The sequence below is a fragment of the Idiotropiscis lumnitzeri genome, chromosome 17 (genome assembly GCF_059441095.1).
Source record: "Idiotropiscis lumnitzeri isolate Australia: NSW breed Sydney's pygmy pipehorse chromosome 17, RoL_Ilum_1.0, whole genome shotgun sequence".
NCBI lineage: Eukaryota > Metazoa > Chordata > Actinopteri > Syngnathiformes > Syngnathidae > Idiotropiscis > Idiotropiscis lumnitzeri.
This window is the reverse complement of record NC_142407.1, coordinates 11,953,669-11,975,611: the sequence shown is the minus strand read 5'-3', so window position 1 is coordinate 11,975,611 and position 21,943 is coordinate 11,953,669. Positions and strand designations below refer to the sequence as shown.

The window sequence follows — 21,943 nt, the reverse complement described above, 5'->3', positions numbered from 1 at the left end:
ATGCACGGACACAGGTTATACCGGCAAGCTGACGGCTCCGAGAGGGAGAGCTGCGCCGCAGTGGGAATGGTCAAAGCTGACTTCAATCATATTACACAACAAAGCAGCTCATCTCATTTTTTTTTTTTTAATGCTGCTTGTTAATCATGCATGAGAATCTCCAATTCACTAAAACCGTTTGCGACAAATTTTTCAACCGTGTCACACTTATACCCAGTTTGTGCAAGCTTGAATTTAGATCGACTTTCGCCCATCAAATAGACACACAGCCAGGCACCTCTCCAACGACATTTCCTCTGCTGTGCCGGCACAATTAGCTTGACGGAGACCGGTCGTCCAAATGAGCCTTGTGCTTGCGTGAAAATCTGAATCTGCCGGCATTTGCAAACCAACGCAGATGCGCTGTCTGAAAATAAATCCCTCCATGTAACCCTTTTTCTGACCACACTCCAATGCTCTTTTTTTTTGTTATTTTTTTTCAAAGTATTTTATATGTATTTATTATTATTATTATTATTATTATTATTATTATTGACTTAGCAGTTGATCACAATTCCAAAATGCAACGTTATCTGTAGGCGCTGCACAATTCGAAATAAACCTCGAGTGTATGCAACGGACATAAAAAAGTGCCCACGCATGCAACGTCAGCCCAATTGTGATAAGTGCTGTCACAAGTTGTCGATAGTTGCTAATGTGGTTCCCGTTAGTCTGTCAAATAGTGAGCGTTGCTCATTTGGCTTGCAACCAGCTCAACACAAGATGCTTTTATTATGGGCTGCCAATTGCGGCCGGAGCAACCACGATACTATTGACGTGATCGTCCACGAGAAAATCAACAATTAGCCATCGTGTTATTTTCGGCACGTCTAATATGTTTTCTAGCTGTTCATCTGTGTGATCCACTGCCGAATGTGAGATGGAAGCATGTTCGTGACGTCGCATTGGACTTTAGTGGCCACATCAAGGTTTGGTGTTTGTTCAGGTTAACGGTGTTTATTCAAGCCTCATGTAACACGATAAGGCTGCCATTTGGATAATTACGGGCTTCATCGGTTGTCGAGGGAGTCGAGTACTCGTCTGCCAGGGAGTGTTTGAATGAGAGCGGAGCGCAGGTTTGCGCGAATCCTTCATCGCACTACTAACGTTGAACAGACGTCATGAAACAGAAAGCGTTTGCACTCGTGGGAACAAAAAAAAAAGGAAAGAAAAGCTGGCGAGCCAAAAGCATGTCGAGTGAAAGTACCCTGCTGTTATCATTTGTTTAGTTTTTTGATTAGACATTTTGGACTATCAAGGAGGATTGCGTTCAAAATTTGCCATTAGCTGTGCCACTTGTGTGATGAGGATTTTAAGTGCACTAATGGCAAGAAAGAAAAAAAAACTGCTAATCACGTCCCCCCCCCCCCCTAAAAAAAACTTCTCATTCTTGCTTCAACCTGCTCTTAAATAGCTAAATCATGAAATAAAACATTAAATCACATACAAATAGTGAGATTAGCGGCAGCGTAAAATGCTTTTTGAAACTGATTCAAGTGAAAGTCCAAAGACAGGAAGATTTTTAATTTCATCACGTACAACAACAAAACATGACCCGTACGTGAAATCTGGTTTAAGAACGCCGATTGTTTCGAAATATGCTCTCCAATCTCCAATCGTCGATGTATTTATTCATTGCTTCCCCCGTGAGTCTGTCACGTCACGACGCTCACGTTTTATGCAAATGTATGCTCATTTGAACATGCAACGATTTATTTTAATAGAATGCTTTGCTTTGGAGAATTGTGTCATAAAACAGATTTTGTTTCTCGCCAAGCCTTCTGAAAACACATTTGCTGGACAGCAAAGAAAACACCACTCCGCCTCTTATAAAAAAAAAAAATGAAAAAAAAAAAAAGTCAGAAAATAAAACCATCGCCTAGCAACAGAGGGCTCCATAGCAACAGCGCAGCATTTTCCCTCCAGTGTTGCAAGAGAAGCATGATTTATCCAGTCGAGTGTGTGTTTGCTTTTGTTTTCAATGGCGACTGCACTCATGAAACCCTTTTTCCTCAAGAATCGAACGACTAAAACAAGATGTTGCGCCAAATTCGCCCCCCCCACACCCCCCCCCCCCACACACATTTAATACAGTGTTTCACATCAATTATTTCTGCCTCAGCAGAGAGAAGCCAGAAAACAAAGGCAGGAAAGCAATCTTCGCTCAACACAGTCGAACGCCGTGATTCAGCAAAGACGCCGACATGCTTGAAATGAACAACTTCTCTTGTGCCGACATTTGGCCGATTGTGTATCCACACAGAACACAAATGATTTTGTTGCTCACGTATTCAAAGACCAAATAAGCCAGATCATTTTTAATCCGACACAATTTGACGCAGTAATAAAATGATCCCTCCGTCCATTTTCTGTACCGCAGGTGCGCTGCAATCACCTTAACGATGAGTCAGCCCGCTACCACCTGATCAAGGTGTGCCACAGGGCAATGTACTTGGACCCTTCCTCTTCAAACTTTTCATGCTTCCTGAAGCCCAGATTATCTGCCAACATGGACCTTTCAAATCTTCTTTGTAAATCAATTTCATTTACAACATTTTCTGATCAAATTTTGGTTCATTACATATTTCATAGTCACTTTAGCAAAAAGCCTCTTCCGACATCATGCAACGAGTTGCGGTCAAAGCCCGACTGAGAATTCACCATGGCCAGGTCACCTTTTTATCACATTGCCAACATATATACGGACAACTTCACACACGGTCACAATGTTTTCACAGCTACATATAAATATTTACGGCACAGCTTAATGCAAAGATTGTGAAGCCGCACTGGTGACGCCTAAAGCAACACAGCTCAAGACATGACTGCAATGACTACAACATGGTTAGAATAAGAAATACAGTTGATGCCGTATAGTTCCTGTGGGTGGGCAAACTAAGGCCCGGGGGCCACATGCGGCCCGTTAAACGTTTTAAACCGGCCCGCCAAACTTGAGAAAAATTAAATGAATTAAACTTCTTAATGTTTTATTTTGTTCATTTTCATTTCAAATTAAATGTATTTTTTTTTTCTCTGATGAGGTGAGGTGACCAAAACACTCCATCCATCTGCTCCTGGTCCGACCGCCTCTGTCAAATTTTTGAACCCATTGTGGCTCACTAATCAAAAAGTTTGCCCACTTCTGCTATAGTCATTCCTCCTTTTTCTACTGAGCATGTGCTATTGGTTGGTAAAACGTCAAACCCCTTTATGATAGTCCTTAGTGATATTTGGCTACTTGCAAGTTTGCCCATTCTCATGCCGGACAAGAAATATTTTCGATCCGGCATCTGCTGAGCCTTGGTCACAAGGTACACATGCACTGTGTCGCGCTAGACACGGTAAAAACTTTTCCAATACCGCATTTGCAGTGCAGGCGAGTCGTGAAGATGCTGCATACTGACGCAGCCGGTACGGCTGAAGGAATGCCGGTGAATAACGGGAAATCATTAAAGCAGCTCCGACACAGGGAACAGAAAGAGCCAGAACAGAAGGCAAAAGAAAATGATGAGGTAAAGCAAGAGAGCAGAGGCAGTAGATCACCACGAGTCACAAAGACGGAGGATAAGCAAAGGTGGCCTCATCTTATCGTCCTTTCCTGTCACAAAGCTCAGCACTGATGAATGAAACCTACTTAAGCGTTTGCACTAAAAAGCTACATAATGTGAACACCCTTTCGTTTTTGCATGCACCGATATTGTCATTGAATTATGAAACACTGCACATATTACCCGGGGACTTTCTGACTCATAAATCACCGTCCCCGCACGAAGCTTTAATAACACACCTCAGCTTGCTCACGGGTGATTAAAAAAAAAAAAAAAAAGTTTGTTTAGTTAGTATGTCAGTACTTCAGCAATGTGAAGGAAAGACGTTAGATAACTTGTCAGATGTTGCTTTTCTGATGTACACTTACAATATACGGCATGTTGTGCCCCCCCCCAAAAAATACTACATCGTAATATTGCTTTACAAATATAATCATGCTCAATTTTCATTTCAGTGATTGGTTAAATCAGTGCATCTCAATGAATATCTGTAACTGCCCCCCTGCCACACCTCAAAATAATAGCATTTTTATTTCAAAACAAACCTGCACCGTCAAGTTAATACTCGCCCACAATGGGCAACGAGAGCGCCACTGCCAACTACTGGAGTCGATGTGCAATTATACTTTAATGTAGTACGGCGGGGAAAAAAAAGCATGTCGCCCTGAGTCACATGCGCCCCCCTCAGCATCGCACTGTGCCCCCTCCCCCCACCGCCTCCCCCCTCCAGGGGGGGCCGCCCCCTATGTGAGAAGCACTGGGTTCAAAGAATAAGAGAAAAAAAAAAGTGATTCTTGTTTTTTCATTTGCTCTCAGAATTTTGATTGATTTATTTATTTTTTTTATCATTAATGTGCATCCCAAAGCCATTTGGAAAATAATTGCTTCAAGAAGTGTCTCATTCATTTATTAGCGGTTTGTGGTACAACGTATGATTTATTCACATGGCTTGATTTATTCATCGAGGCCGCACATTGGCAGTGTTATGCATGTCCCTTTTATAATCTTGAGAAAAAAAAATAAAATGCAGTATTGGGGGCAAGTGGGGAAGGACAGCTGTCGTTGATTCTTTGAGCTGACATCATGTTGCTCAACTCATCTCCCGAGCAACCGTGCATGTAACCTGCAGTAAATCCCAAACCAATAACTCGTACCGCAGCGTGTACGATGCAGTCAAGGCTGGAGGTGTGAAACCACCTGGATCGGAATCATAAGGATTTATTCAAATGTGATCATCACACTTACTCTGCAGCAATTAGTGTTGCCGGCTCTTGTTTTGACAAACGTTCTAGTTAACGTACGCGGATGACCTCGTTTTGTTTTAATGTATAATTCAGTCAAGTCGAAAACAGATGCAAACGCTTATGAGCGGAACAATTAGCAACACAAACAAACTGGTCTTTAGGTGTTCGTTAACGAGCATCCATTTTTTATTCATATACTCCAGATCACAGATTATCACCGCGGGTGAAACAAATCTGATGCGCCATTTGCCTTTATCCATGTCCCGTTTCTTTTCGTATCGCCCATAATGCCAACTAAAGCTTTTTGAACATAAAATGACGATCCACCAAAAGAACGGACAGCCACGTCGTGCGGGTTGAGATGAAAGAACTTTTGAAGGCCACATCACCTCCCCAAAAAAAAAAAAAAAAAGAAGAAACGGCAAATGTGACAAAAACAAGTCTTTGGATAGCGGAGTCAAAGTGACAAACAAGGAAAAAAAGAAAAAAAAGAGAACAAGAATATCTAAAACAAGCAGCATAAATGTTAGAAAGACAACATGAACTCAAGCACAGCAAATGAAAGCAACGGACTCAAACGGAAGCGTGACAGCTTGGTCAAGTGTGTTTTCCTTCAAATACATAAAAGGAAGGCGGGATGCGACGCTTTAAAATAGCGATCGTTGCAAATTTAGCGACTGTGGTATAGTGCATGCTGAATCGCATCATTGTATTAATTCAGGGGTGGGCAAACGTTTTGATTGGTGGGCCACAATGGGTTCTAAAATTTGACAGATGGGGCGTTTTGGTAACCTCACCTCATCGGAAAAAAAAATACATTTAATTTGAAATGAAAGTGAACAAAAGCATTCCATAAAATACCTGTGTTTGAGTATTTAGAAAATAAAACATTAACAGGGCTGATTCATTTCATTTTTTTCCAAGTTTGGCGGACCGGATTAAAACGTTTAACAGACCACATGTGGCCCCCGGGCCGTAGTTTGCCCACGCCTGTATTAATTGTATGCTATATATTTTTTTTATTTGACAAATGATTCCTTTCCATGCATACGATGTTAGTGTAACGATGAAACCAAGACTTGAGTGAACCGATGCTTCTTCAGATTTCCGTCCGGTTAGAAGTGCTTTTACGTTCAATTGCATCCGTGAAGCTCGACTCTGAAACCTGATCGAGTTCCAATTGTGAGTGGATAAGCGTGCAACATGCACATTCACACATTTAAAGTAGCGCCAATACAAAGTGAACTGCAAAATTGAAAAAGCGCAATCCAAGATGGTGTATTCTTTGCATTTAGTTCAGGGCAGTCTTAAAATCTGACAAATCTGACCATCAACGATCAAACGAGAAAAAAAAAAAACACACCTGACCTTGATCTGACTACGAATCATTTATTTACAATAATAAATCTCCTTTCCTCTTCCCGCTTTTTTTTTCTTTTTTTTTTTTCCCTTCAGCTCTGCATGACTTGTCTATCATGTTTCAGTGCAAAGCTTATTTATACGCTTGCCTGTGGGGTTCAATAATGCGAAGGCTTTTTAAGTGTGCTTCCTGTTAGTACGGCTGACAACATCTATCTAGACGACAAATGACGTTTCTTGCCTTGTTTATCTTTCCAGATACAATTGAGCGGCCGCATTTTACCCTCGGCTATGCCAGTCCTTTAGCCCCGTCAAGGTCACACCTCTCATCAATCACTGCACTTTCAAGATCACACACACACCAAAAAAAAAAAAAAAGGTGGGAAAGTGTCCACTACGCAGGTTCCCACACTAATATCTGACCCGGTGTTTTTTTAATTTATTTATTTATTTATTTTATTTTGCACTCTCCAGTCGATCAGCATTTTCTACCTCCATTTCAAAGTTGCTGAAAACAACACTCTGAATGGGAGGATGAAGTATTCCGCGTGTCCTACTCGCTATCTCAAACCGCCCCGTCCCACCCCCACCTCCGCCTGCCGACATGCACACCTCATTTAATTCAAATCGAAAATCTAAGTGAAGGGAAAAGCGCCCGGCTTGAGCATTTTCTCCTGTGTTTCCTGTGTAATAAATCACCGGCCGTTCTCTTTTCATCAGGATAGATATCACTTGTACATGCCCCAACATCCATTCTGGGATTCTGACAACACGCTCGTGTTTTCTGCTGAATAGGCATTACGTTGCTCCTGAATTACGACGGCCTTCCACTATCGGCCCAAATGCAAAGCAGCCCCACAGTTTGACATGCGGCAGCACACAGCCACAGAGGTTGCCCCGAGTATTGTAAAAGTGTCCGCTGGCCTTGGAAGAACTGGCTGCCGTATGTCATTGCGTAGCTGCAGATACAAGAAGGCAAGTTGCCAAAAAATGTCCGGCAGGTACCAGGTCAGAGTTCATATGAGCAGTACAGTAGAACCTCCAAAGCCTTAAAATCATGCAACCCAAAAATTGGAACAAAAGTTGCCAGAGGTGCAGAAAAGCTTCTGAGTTTGAATATAAGATAACCTTCTGAGATCCGGGCAAATCTCAGTGGACCTCACTTCAGTAAAAAAAAAACTAGAAAAAAAAAAAAAAAAAAAAAAAACGTTGAGCAAGCATTTTGAGCTTTTTTTTTTTTTTGCATCTTTTTGCAACATTTGACAAAGAGGGACCAGCCTTAAATATACTGTGTTAATAGTAAAATAAATGTGATGACATAAAAAATTATTCGGATTATTATTATTATCATTGATAATGAACAGTTTATTAACTAATCTTTTTTTTAACTCATATTGTCACTGTTGAATATGGATGAGAATCCAAATGCAGGCAATCGGAAGGACTGGAATTATTAAAAAAAAAATAAAATAAAATAAAATTTTAAAATATCAAAAGGGCAAACAAGACATTTGGAACAATGAAAAATATGAAATCAGCAAAAGTCCGCAACAACAAGGCTGAAAGTCTGACTCCGGAAATACAGGAAAATAATGATTCAAAATCCAAAAAAGGTTGCTTTTGGTCGTTTTGTTTTTTTAGACACGGATGGCAGACTTCTGATGGTGCAATCGCCCCCCCCCCCCTTTGCCCCAGTGTCGCGCCATCCCTACCGAGCGTAATCTTGTTTTGTCAGAGTGAATCCATCTCCGTTGCCAATCCAGTCCGTTCCACAATACAAAGTGAGATGACGATACTGTCTGGCGCTCCCGTTTCTATCCAGTCAATTAGGTGTCAATTCCACACACCAATCTCATTGCTGATCTTCAGTTTCATGGCTACATTTAATGCTTTTCCATTAGAAACAAGATCAAGCTGCAGCTGGGACTCATTTGGGTCAATGGGAAATGAAATCAGAAAAAAAAAAAGCCCGGGCTGTGAGTGGAAGAGACGGCGGCAGGTGACTCGACTTTGGTGTCATGGCTGCCGGCGGAACTTCGGCCAAGACGAATCAGACCCCCCCACCCCCAAAAATAAAAATGACTGCCGAGATCAGGTGATTACCGTTCTAGCCACTTTGTGCCTCATAGATAGTCTGGCTTTTGCATTTCCACTGGTCTTGGCACCTACTGACGCTTTTTAACGTTCAAGATCATTAAAGTGTCACATGTACGCTAATGCTCTTTCAGCTGGAACCATTAAAGCTTAAGTGCATTGTGATGAATATCGAGTCTCGGCATAGAAAAGCTGTCCCGTTTCAACATACAGTATACTACACGCTCACGCGCACTAAATTTACTTCAAGTCTCTTAAAGGACACGTGTAAAAGTCTTTGGTGTTTTAAAGGCGGCACCTCGCGTCCAATTAATACCGCAACGTGATGTTCTGCTATTAACAAACGAGCAAAACAACTGGAATAAGACACTTTGGGGCCGAAATCGCAAACTCAGACGACGCAATTTTGAGAAAGTCAAAGCTCCGGCAGGTCACATAATTAAAAAAAAATAAAATAAAATTTGCGAAGCGTGCTAATCGCTAAAGTGAAATACTGCGTTGCGAAAGTACTGTCGACTTTTAACAGAAGTCAGGCTATAACTGAGTAAGTGGGGAGAGAGGAGGGCAGCTATGAAAAAAAAACATTTCAATCAATACGTAACTAGATATAAGATATATAAAAAAAGATGCCGGCTACATTAGCAATTTAGCAGGCGCTCTCACTGACGTCATCGTGACAAAAAAGCCAAATGGTTTAAAAAAAAAAAAAAAAATTCAATTACGCATGAATATAAAATTATACTTGACAGCATGAAGTATTTAAAAACTTAACTCCACCGCCCACAAATCCTTTTTAATGTCCTTGCATTATTACAGGAATAGCTTTTATTGTTTTTAATGGTAAATCGCAAATCAAATCAAAATTGCAATATCTGTTTGGAAAAAAAATCGCAATACCATTTTTTCCCCTAAAATCGTCCAGCCCTGCTTGTTACATTTTTAAAATTTGGGCTTCAGTCTCAGATTGCGACATCGCAACACGTAGCATGCTAGCATGAAATGACAAAGTGTGTTTTGTCATCTTCTCATGAGTCTGCATCGCTTCTGATTCAAAAAGCGTCGGCAATCGTGGCGGCGGCAGACATCGGCAATGTTCACTTGCAAAGAAGGATCCAGCTGCTTCAGGAATACGCAACATGGCATTCATGTGTGAATGTGCGTGGCTTCGCCAAGTGTTACAGCTTGCCGAACGTATACATTCTTCGACACTATTTAATCAGGGGCAAGCGATGATGCAACCAACTCAAGATGAAGAGAAACGTGTATCCAAGTGCTCGAGCTCTTTGTTTGGGAGGCTCGTATGAGCTTAATGGATTTCTTTTTAGAATTGTACTGAATAAATTTAAGAAAAAAAAAAAAAAAAAGAAAAAGTGAGAACCAAATTTGAGTATTTTAATCCCACTCGGCGTTTGGAATAATAAATCTCAACCATTGGAAACAAATAAATTAACAAATAATTATATTTTTTTTTTGCCACAATAAATAATGTGTAATACGCACAAGGTTGCGAGACCTCATTTCTCGCCGTAGAACATGTCTGGTCTCATCACCGACACTTAACTAAGAGGAAAGAGCCTTAAGTGTCCCTTTACAAGGACAGGTTACTTGCTCCTGCAACCCAGAGAAACCATCAGGGACCCCAACAGTCAGCTCGTTCTTCGGTTTTACTCTCAGCAGAGCGATTCATTATCCAGACATGGCAATCCCGGCAGCGTACTTTCCTCCCTTCTGTGCTGTCGGTCTAAAAGCGACAGAAGCGATCATTTATTAATACAACTTGAACTGAAACCTTTTCTTCATCACCGCAATGCCGCATGGCACATTATCCAACGCAAGCATGGCCAGTACAAAAAATAAAAAAATTACAAAAGAAATAAATTGAAAAAAAAAAATCAGTGTCAGACATTTACAAAATTTATTATTTATTAATATTTTTTATTTATTAATGTTTTTTTTTAATGGAAAATTGTTTGATTTTTTTTTTAATCATCCGCTGTAGGAAAAGCATTTAAGAAACGTCGGCAAAAGCAACAGTCAAGAACATCTCGATCACATGTATGTTGGGGCAGAATAGAGCATCTCCTAAAAACAATTTGTCGTGAAATATTTCCTCATTCGACATGGAAGCTGCCAATGGCAGTAAACATCTGTGATGCTGCAACGCCATCCATTTGTGATTCCAAACTAGTCGCAGAAATTGTTCATAGTTCGTTTGCGTCCGGTGGTGTCGCTCGGTAGGCGGCTGGCTTCGGGGTGCAACATTTTAACAAAAGATTTCAATCTCAAACATGTCGCCATCACATGCAATTAACCGCATATTTAAAATTGCATTCCCTCATCCAGGACGAGGCCCTCCCAGAGTCATGTGTCGGCTAGATTTAGTGGGGCCTGCTGATCATGAGCAGCATGATCAGCAGTTGTGTACGCAACACAAAAAGAAGCCCTCTGCAAATTTCACGATTATATTTTACACATACATAATCATGTTTTATATTTTCATTGAGGACTTTGTCATGTATTAATACATGTGACTGCATTTTTAGAAGTCTAAACTATTTTTAGTAGTGTCCACTCTTTCTTCCATATCACGCCTTTTCTGTTGCCGGTCCTTCCCTTATGGAATGACCTCCCATTAAATGTGAGGCAAGCCCCGCCCCCCTCCCTGTCCACTTTTGAAACTCGTTTGAAGACACATTTTTATTCTATAGCTTTCGACTCAACATGAGAATGTCGCTGTTTCTGCTGTTCTTCTCATATCTTTTGTTTGCGTTTTGATTTTTCTCTAATTGACATTACACCAAATGGCATAAATAAAATAAAATTAAAAAAATAAAATTATATATATATATATATATATATATATATATATATATATATATATATATGGATAAATTTGCTAGTTGGACGAGGCACATTTTGAAAACTGAAAATATCTGAGTTTCCTCATGGTCCAGAATTTGGCCTTGTAGTAAATAGAAGATCTGTAAACGTAAACAAATGTCTGAACTTAACTAATGCGATCGAAAAAAAAAAAAAAAAAAATGGTCTGATTTAATTGTGCCGAAGCACGTTCCCGGATAAAGCCTCGCAATCAAGCATGCGGCGGTTTTAAGCAGGTCACTGCTGACTGCTCGTACTTGTAATGTTGTGTTCAGATAAAAGGCCTGACACAATTGTCAGCTTACACTTCGGATTACTTTGCGTTACGTATCAAAGAACAAGCGATCGCTCTGCAAATATTCAGCCAGAACCGCCGACAGAATAGCAAACGGACGTCTATCGGGAGCACATCTCATCACTTACGTGACCGAAATGCCCATCAGTGCTTCCCGAGCCACTAATGTGTCAGAGATGTTGGGAAGCCGAGCGCGGTTACGTCTGCGTCCGTATCACATGACATTTTCCGGATGGCAACATTTCACTTCCATTGTAATGTTTTTTTTGCAGACTCGAAAAATCATCACGCCACTCGAATTAGTTTGAACATCAACACTGTCATTTCTGGCTTCCTTCAACGCAAATTCCTTCTCAATTCATTTGTTTGGAAGCAATTTGAATACGATGTGCACAGAGACCTGAGATCCAAGCAACAGAGGGATCCCATAAACTTGTTTAGCACAGAGACATTAAAATGAAATTAATGCGGCAGAACATGCATGATCCTAAAATTTCAAAGCACCATGAGCTTTTTCCTGATGATATGTTTCCATTTACTGTACGTTCATTTCTGGCCAGGCAACTCTGTTGTAAATTTAAGTGGCCAACCACAGACGATTGCGGTTTAATTAACATCACACTTCATTAACATGTCTTTTTTTTAATGAAAAGTCAGCTTTGCACCACCGTTTGATTTTTAAAAGCGACTCAATACAGACTTTCGCGACTGGAAGGAACAGCCAAAGGTGTGGCTAATTTTTTACTAGCTGTTTTATTCCTTGGGTCGAATATGCACTTTTCCAATGTACTCAAAAGACAATAATGGACGCCCACAGAATATAATTCAGATGCTCATCGTCAGAGTTTCATTCCTACAACGGTGACCAACTCCAAACATGCCATCGTCTATCACCAATCGACACTGAAACCGTAGTCATATCAGAATTACGGTACCGCATTTTCCGGACTACAAGCTGCACCAGGTATTAAGCCGCAATTGAAAAAAAAACTGCATGTACAGAACGATTTTGTACTGTGGATGCACATAAAGCTACATAAACAGATTGTTAAAACAGTGCCGACAACAACTTCGCTAATTAAAACAGAACAAACCCAAGAAAAAAAAAAAAATAAAAAAAAAAATAAAGATTTATTTAGCGTATTTTCTGAACTATAGAGCCCCCTACTGGTGAAAGAAAAATCCACAGAAAAGCCGCACCGTTTTATTAGCCGCCCGGTTCAAAATCGATGAAAAAAGTATCATCTTATAGTCCAGAAAATACGGGAATTAAACCGGGGAGGGGGGACTGAAAACAGAAATTGAGCAAGCCAATGCGTGCTGTGCGGTGAGATACAAATATATTTCATTTTGCCACTTTTTGGATATCATGTCCATGTGAGGAAGTAAGCATGTTTGTTTTCTAACAGCGCATTGTGTGTATTCCGGCGTAGCTCGGCGTTTGCCCCACTTTTCCAGGGCATCCATCTTCGATATGTGAACAGATGCATAGTCATGACATGCTTGCAATCACTTCAAAGCCATGTTTTGCCACAGGCGAGCTCTTGGACAGATTCTCAGAGGAGTGACTCATAGATGACATTGCACGGAAACTTGGACTTGGAAATCCACTTGATCGAAAAGAGCTTGAGCGCCCGATGTGGAAGTTCGCGACACCTACCTCCAAAATCCGGCCTTAAACGGATGTCATATCCCTTCAGCAACTTGTCCACGGTAGTCTTGGCCACAGACATTCCGGTGCTTCCAGTGGAGCTGGCGGCAGAAAGCACAAATAAAAACACACATTTACCGAGGGCTTAAACGTGACGGGTTGCGGCTCAGATAACGGATGGATGGAGGGATTTCGGAGCAGGTCAAAAGATTTTTGGTTTTGTTTCTTTTCAAATAAAAATGTCGTGACCTGGTTCAAAGTAACAACTCTCGTTCATTTCCGAGGTTCTCCATGGGGTTTAGGTCAGGGTTTGTAAAGTCTTATTCAAGCGTACCTTTTATAATTTTGTTATGTGCAATGGTGCGCAGTCATGCTAGATTTAACTTTTCCCACGGGGTAAAAAAGACGGAATTTTTTTAAAAATATCTTGATAAGATAAGATGAGGTAATACTTTCCAAAAAAAAAAAAAAAAAAAACCTTACAGTGGAGAAATGCCCCACAATAACAAAGCATCAATGAGGACAGGGAGTCCTGTATCTTCCGATCGGAGCCGTTTGGAGGAGAGCGAGAGCTGAATCTGCACTCTAGCGTATCATAACATGCACAGCCCGCTATCATGTATATTTATGTCATCGATTCAAGCAATGAATATGCAGCTGTCTAGGATTTCATGGAAGCAGGTCATCCAAAATAGTCAATGTTCCAGTCATGAGGTTGCATTTGCATAATCTCATGCTGGGTTAAAAAGAAAAAAAAAAAACGCTTCACACCATGCTGTCGAGACACAAGTTAGGATGGCCGGGGCATGGAAACAGATCCCCGAGAGCATCGTTTAGTCAGCACAAGTCTGACTGACATCTTTAACCCGCCTGTTAGGTTGTTGCTGCTCTGGAACTCTTGCACATTTATATATATGTTGATTCCAAGCACTTGCAGAGCTTTCATTTAAAAAAAAAAAAAACCTGCGTAATTTATTGCAACACAATAGGAGAGTTAACATGTATTCCATGGAATTTAGCTACAAGGGGATGGAGTGGGGGGGGGGGGGGGTAGAATACCTCCCTTGGTAGGAAGACTATATCCGGCGGCTTAGTGAGGGGATACGCTGCTCAATTAGCTCATATAGAAAGTGCAGCTGTTCTTCAGAACCTGTGGGTTGGACACCTGAGGGCATCATTACAAGATGGAGCTGAATGACAACTGACAAGATTGACCACCTGGCTATCCCCCCCCCCCCCCCCTCCTCCAAATGCGCGTTCTATTCGAATCGAGATGTCAAAAGGTGCAAGGGAGCCTTGAGAGGTGCTTCTTGAGGCCGTGGGTGACTTCGGACAAGGCAAAGGAGCAGGCCACACTACATCACAGCGACAAAATTAATTGTGGAGGGGATTCTGCCTGCTGCGATTACGCTCTTTCGGGCTTTGTGCGTTTCAATGGAAACACTTGATGGTGAAGAAAGAGGATATTTCATTGAAATCCAACACAGTTGCCTTCTGACTGAGATAGAGGATGACCAATGGGGGGGGGGGGGTGTTCATCTATTTGGGATTGTTTCGCCATGAGCCAGTCAGATGTTTGATACGTAATATGGAAATAAAGCAACAATGTTTAGGGGGGGATTTAAAAGTCAGCTATTAAAATGATTTTCTGTCATCAATCAAATAATCAGACTGATCAAATCAACTAATCAGCAACTTCCTGCTGAGGTCTCCCTCTTTAGGTGGCAACCTCGCACTATAATGATGAACATTGCTTTTTTTGGTGTGCACACATGGCGCGCGCCACAGCGGCGTCTCATAGTGCGTATTGGAAGCAACGGCTCTCATAAGAAGGCCCGGGCAGCCCTTTAATGCCACTTGTCACATCTCAGCCTCTTATTGACCGATAATCACATCAATTGGTGGGAAAGGTTTTTTTTTTTTTTCCCCCGGCAACGTTTTCTTACCTTTGAATAAAACACGCGAAGGACAAAGCCGCCAGAGCAGAGAAAAATCCACATAATTTATCTTCTTGACGACCCAACATCTCCACAAATCCTTATTTCTAGTATCTATAATCCAACCAGTCCAGTGGTCCCTCCGGCAAATGCACAAACTAAAAACGGGCAATGGGAGTAGAATGTCGAGTAAACTAGCCTACGTCTTCAAGCAGGCTTCTCGGTGTCAAAAATCTTAATAATTGGCCACCGCTATGGAAATCCGTGCAGGTCACAGAGCCCCTCGACCAACACCAACAGATCGGACATCTTGCTAAAAAAAAAAAAAAACAAGCGCACGCACTAAATACAAAAAAAATGTCAAAAACGCGATGCCAAGAATGTCGAGAAACAGACAGAAAGTAGTCTCAAATCGGTGGATGAAATTTCCCGGTCCAAGTGTGCACAAGAGGCATGGTTGCAGCAGCAGCAGCAGCGGCGGCAGCGGCGGCGCTACGCGAACCAGACGTGCTGTCGTTAAACCTTTATTTCTTGCAGCTGGGAGCGGTGAAGTCAAAAAAAGAAAAATGAAATCTTCATTCCCTGCGTTCCCCTCTTGTCGCTGCTGCAGATGATGATGGAGATCAGCGCAAAGTCACTGAGGGGAAAATGCACATTGGGGAGGGAAGGGGGGTGGGGGGGGGGGGTAAAAAAGCAAATGGGTAATATCTGATGCAGACGTCACATGCAGCCTATATCGCTGCTCTCATGGAAAAAGAAATTCCCCAAATATGACAACACATGTATTAGAGATTCCCCTCACAGCTGAAAGTCCACTTGTCTCCCGTGCAGGTCCAGCCTTAAATGGCGTTTGGACACCTGAACGCGGTTCACAACTCGTCTCTTCCTTGAACCACTGCACAAGTGACAGAGATCCAAGCATCCAGAGACATGGCGTGCACCCTCCCCCCCCTTCACCTCTCAACTATTTTAAAAATGATAATAAAATCCAGCTGGAGGGGAGGAGAAAAGGGGCGGAGGGGGGGGGGGGACACCTAAGGTGAATTCCTTAGCGACAGCCAGCTCATGCGCTCAACTGCCTGCATTCTCTCGGAAATCTATGTGCTGGCGTGGCGTGTGTGTTCTCCCACATCACGTCCACTTTTGTCACATAGCCGTCAGACAACAGCCCCCCCCCAAAAATCGGTGCTTTACGCATGGCACCTATACAAGAACAATCGGTTTGGATGACTTTTTTTTTTTACATTTTTAGACTTGAACACGAGTATAAACAACAACACAAATTGTGGAAACGGCTAACAAAAAAAAAAATCGCACATCACCATTCAAGGTGCATACAAGCTTGTGTTTTATACAGAGGAGGAGGTTTTCTTCTGGGATCGCTTTGCTGTCCAGTTGCTAAGCAACCCCATCCGGCACTGATGCAGTTGTGGTGATTCGAAGGCTATGCGCAAAGGCTCATTTAAATGAAGAGACCCGCTACTGTCACCACTGTGGTGTCAGTGGGACAAAAGCAGACAGCAACTGATCCACCGTGTTTCCATTTTGTTGAAAAAAAAAAAAAAATGAGACGGGATCTTCACCATCAGACGTTCTTGTCTCATCGTCGCGCTTTCATGGATGTTTTTTTATTTTCGAATGCAACAGAAGTCATCTGTTGCCGGAACTTCTCAATCTCAATCTGCAATCCTCCGTCTACGTTAATGAGCCACACTTTAGCGGGGGATGACATAACAGCATGAACATGAAAAGTAGAACACGTATTGCAATAATCTGCAAATATTGATCGCAACCAGGGAGCCAAAAAAAGTCCGCAAGGTATACTCACTTATAATTCTCATATGCTTCTCAGAGTTTGAGAAGTTGGATTTCCCGATATAGACAAAGTTCGGAAAAACAGGGCGGAAGCAAGTGAGAGGACACTATTGCTGCTGTGATGCGTTAAGATATCCCATTGTTGTGATTCAAATCTGGGTAAAAGCTCGCAATTTCACAGAACGCCACCCAAGGGAGGAGCAGTTTTTTGAAAGTTACCGTACATCAATAGCCATGCAGTTAGAACGACTGCATTGTATCGGAAACTTGAAGCACCGTTGAAATGTGGCGTTCGGTTAAAGCTTCTCCGACACTATTTTTCATGGAAGAATTCAAAGTGAATGATGTTGATGGAGTCAAGTCTCTAATTACAATTGGCATTTATAAGACGGGGGATTTATTTAAAATCATGCATGTGCCATGCACGCTCCTACTTTGCTTCATTCACATGTTGCATAACACATATGAGTTACTGGGTCAACCTTGTTCTTCCGATATAAATAGCATCACATGGTTAATGCATTGGTGTCTTCCAGTCATTCGCTTTTCCTCTTGCTATTCACGTCTGTCAGTAAACCCGGTCGTCTCGAGGAAACATAATGGGTTCTATTTTGGAAGACAGGTGCGCTTGGCGTAAAAACGGGCACGTCTTCATATTCGTGCCGATGGGCGTGGGCGCATGGGGGGCGGGGGGGATTGTGATTCGCAAGGTCTTGGTGCACCTGACGATTTGGTTACGGAAAGTAGACTAGACTTTAGAGCGGGTGAAACCAGGTCTAAGTTGTGGCGCGGGTGGTGTTATGCCGTTTTGGTGGATCTCCACTGACGTGTGGTGGATGAGATTGTATTTCACTCGGACAACAATCGTCAAACCCTCTGAATCATTGAAATCTATCCATTGAATGCATAATTACAGAAAGTATTTTAATATTTTTTTTTTATTTTTTTTTTTTATAACCAGATATTAAAAAATTTGCTAATGATAAATTACACAATCAACAAATTTGCTTGAACATGTCCAAATTTAAAAAAACAAATTTTTTTATGCATTAAACAGACCTAATATTGTCTAAATTTCATTGCTGATTTTTAGATTTAGACAATGATTACATTCCTTCCCTAGAATTTTATTTTATTTTTTTTAGTTTTGCTGATTTTTTGCGTTTGAATATTATTTGATCACTGTCTCGCTTGAGCTGCTTGCTGGATGAAAAAGCTATACCTCAGGGACAGTTAAAAAAAAAAAAAACATGCGGTGAGTCACCGTTGGATATTCAATCAATGCAGCAGGTGTCTCCGGAAAAATACAAGGCATACGCTTAAAATGGAAGCGTAGTGAGTTACTATTCAAAACACGGTTTCCTTCAAGAGCTTTAGCGACATCTTAATCGTCTCGTATTTGTGCATTTCAACGATGCTAGCACTCACGATGATGCATCATTACCATTCTTTCTACATCATTGTTTGTCTACTGCGGGTCAAAGGTCAGTGCAGCCCTTGACGGGGACAATGAACGTCCGAGCGCAATGTATATCACGTCACTCATTGGCATGACGATGATGAGATCAGAGGCTTTGAAGAGCTAGCGCGCAGCTCGGAAGCGCTAGCTCCAAGCAATGGTTGCTATGCTACCACAAGAAGCCCATTCAAGAGTGCATGCTGGCGTCTTGCTTGTTAAAGTCCAACAGCAACACAAAGGAGCAAATAGCGGGGAGGAATTCAGACTGGTTACTCTCAAAACCAAGGATATTTCTGCTCTATCGACATCGAAATCTAAAACCCCACCCAAAAAGATCCTCATCGTCATGCAATCACCTAAACAGCCACAATGACGCACCGTATATAATCGTACCTTGTATTGATAAAAAAAAAATGTCTAATACACATACTCCAGCATGCCTGATGGAAATCTTTTTTATTATTTATGGCCCGAGAGTGGCATGAATTACATCCATCTGTGACCATTAAACGGAATCATAAAAATGACAGATGCACCGCTTCAACATTTATTATTTGGTTTTTCATACTCGATTGTTCAACTCAGGAGTCGGATTGCTCATAATGGCCGGCACCGTTGTTCCGCGGTAATCGGAAATGAACGAGTAAGTCTTGAGAGGAACGTTGACGGAAATCGGTAAAATTCTCACACATTGGGGCATTTTTTTTTTTTCATATTGGGAAAAACTGTCAAAATCCAACATGAAAACACTCACAAGGAGCATGGAAAAGATGTGAAAAATTGACTAATCATGTGATAAATGACCAACCTGAGATGTAATCACAGCTTCTGACACCAATCGCGAGGCCACGCCCCTTCACGTTACACAAATACAGTTTGTATGAATGTGTGTGCGAGAGAGAGAGAGAGAGAGATTGAAATTGGGGGAGATATCTGCCTTGATAACCCTTAAAATTCAGTTTTGTTATGTTTTTACAATACAGCATCATTGCTCTTTATCAAAAAAATTAAAGCCTTATTTTCTTAGACATTTGCAAGTGCGTTCGGCGAAAAAACTGTCTCGTTCATGCAAGTCAAGTTTGAGAATTTGCCAGACGGCGTCACACCTCGCTGGGCGTTCCGTTTGATCAAAGACATTTTGGTGACAGAAAGTAGCTGGTCTAAGTTGCGGTGCAGGTGGCGTAACACAAATTTGGTGGAGTTGATCAAGCCGCCGGCACACACGGACGCACAATCAGGGGATAGAAGTTGGTTTCCAAGTGCCGACTCCTCAACGGCCAACTTTCCATCAACACGATTTGGTCATTCTGCTTTGACACTGGCAAATGGGTAACTCGTGTAACATGTCATGTTATTTCCATTGAAAGCGCATACTTTACTTTTCTGCTGTCCTTGAAATGAAAATGTCAAAAGCCTGACATAACAAAGCTTGGCACAGAAACAAAGAACATCAGTCCCAGAGAGAACACAAATTCCCCTCGACTTCCAGGAATATAATATGTCGTATTTTATAAATAATATCACTTGTTGTAAAAATAGCGCCATCGCATCCCCTCCTTATTTCCGTATTCAGTGTGGGATTTCTGCACAGAACTCCTGCGAGAAAGGGTTAATGAATTCCTCACACAGATAGATATTGCCATGGAAACAGCCGCGTGACTGCTTGCAGCTTGTATACACACAGGAGGGGGGAACAAAACAATGGTGCCAAAGGTATGAAAATTCAGAGTGGAAAGGCTTTCCAGTGAACATAGCTGTCATTTATTTACACATTCCCTCACCCCCCCCCGCTTATTTTTTTTAACAAACACCGATTCGTAAAGTCTGAGATCTAGTCACCTTGCACACCCGCCGCACACGCCGCCTCCCTCTTCTGTCGCTATAATCTTTCAAATTCAAAGCCCGCTGATTGGCATTGGACATGCATTTGCAAAAGCCACCAAATAATTGAATTAAAAAATATGAGGTCTGAAGGTGCTCGCTAGGAAATAATACTTCCTTTGCAATAACAGAGCGCATGCACGCCCAACTCTTCCAAACACAATTCCAGCAAAGAATAATTAATTGACAATATGAAACAGACCCGAGGCCATGAGCCTCATAGTTGAACTAAAAAAAAAAAAGTAGGAGTAGAAGGCTGTGATGTTGTTGTTCAATCCACAAAACGGATGCATGGTTGCACACACGTCCACATCGACGTGCACTACTCATTCATCATGACACAATCCTGATTTGAAAATAGGTGCGATAATCCAAGAACCTACTCATAGTGCCATTAGGCGTCCTCCTAATAGTGAGTCAATACTCGAGTCGGCCCAAATGGACTCTCTGCTCGAGTCTGCAAATATGACTCCATTGGTCGACTTGCGCCGCCTTCGCCAATAGCACTCAGTTGCTGAAGGGAAAAATAACACCGTTTTGATTCATAAATATTTTGAGATGCATTGAAAAGCTTTTAAGGGCTCAGAGAGGACTTGGCTTGGTGATGCAAGGAACTGCAGGTGGAGCCATCTTGGAAAACGGCGTGCTCACTCTAGTATAAACAACTACATTAATAGCACTGGAAATGCATTGCAACAAAAATAGATGGCCCGTTATTGTGGATTTTTTTTTTAAATGAGCTCAAAATCTACCATATTTTCCGGACTATAAGGCGCATCTGTATATATATTGCAGCAACTCTTAAAAAAAAAAAACGATATACACGCCACACCATGCTATAAGCCGCAGTTTTCTATGTTGAAAAAAAATGAGTTGTTTACTGCATGTACAGAACAATTTTGTACTGTGAATGCACATAAAAGTCAACAGATTGTTAAAACTGTGCCTTTTAACACGGCAACAACTTTGCTCATTAAAACAGAACAGACCCAAGAGGAAAAAAAAAAAAAAGAAAAAAAACCAAGATTTATTTAGCGTGTTTTCTGAACCATAGAGCGCCCTCTACTGGTGAAAGAAAAATCCACAAAAAAGCCACACCATTGTATTAGTCGCACGGTTCAAAATCGAGGGAAAAAAAGTAGCATCTTATAGTCCGGAAAATACGCTAAATATATTGACCTGAGTGTATGTTGTTCTATTTATATGTTACTTTTCCCAATTCTTAATTACAACCGGCGCATACATCTAATTTTTATTTATTTATTTTTTTTACATTTCTGAGCCTTACTCATCAAGGCTAATTAAAAGAGGTGGACTTCAGCAATCCCCCTCATCACACAGTAGGAGGAGGAACTGCGGTCAAGTGCAATTATACAGCTGTAAGCAGACCATAAATGGATAATAATTTACTCGTGATTCCTTGTGGGACCCAATCCACCGCTGTGGGTTTTTTTTAATTGACAAGATAGCGTACAGCTGCCAGAAGTTGCAAGATTAGGCAACTATAATAGCTAATCAGAGCAGCACAGAGGAGTAAGACATTAAGAAAATCAGTGGGAGGCTCGGTGACAGTGTCACCCAGGTACGTCGAGTGATCTTATCAGGTTTGCTAAATGAGCCGTGCATGGACACGATTCATTTTTTAGGGCGAAGCACACATGGTGACATGCGGCCGTGCTTCTGGAAAAGGATTTCAGTCGAAAAATGTCTGCTTCGACTGGTTAGTGGAGGTTGTATACAA

General features: G+C 41.6%; 1 protein-coding gene across 2 annotated transcripts in view; it reads right to left on the bottom strand.

Moving 5' to 3' along the window:
- Window positions 1-15,966, bottom strand: part of gabrb4 (gamma-aminobutyric acid type A receptor subunit beta4) — a 33,887-nt gene extending 17,921 nt beyond the window's left edge. The window contains exons 1-2 of one of the 2 annotated variants that reach the window (XM_088279222.1): window positions 15,057-15,966; window positions 13,120-13,211 (exon numbers count right to left, since the gene is read on the bottom strand). In XM_088279222.1, coding sequence (XP_088135348.1) covers window positions 13,120-13,211; window positions 15,057-15,136 — 172 coding nt within the window. In that variant the 5' untranslated portion in view covers window positions 15,137-15,966. The remainder of the gene's footprint in view (window positions 1-13,119; window positions 13,212-15,056) is intronic. The other variant, XM_088279223.1, reaches the window with a different exon arrangement.
- Window positions 15,967-21,943: the final 5,977 nt, after the last annotated feature.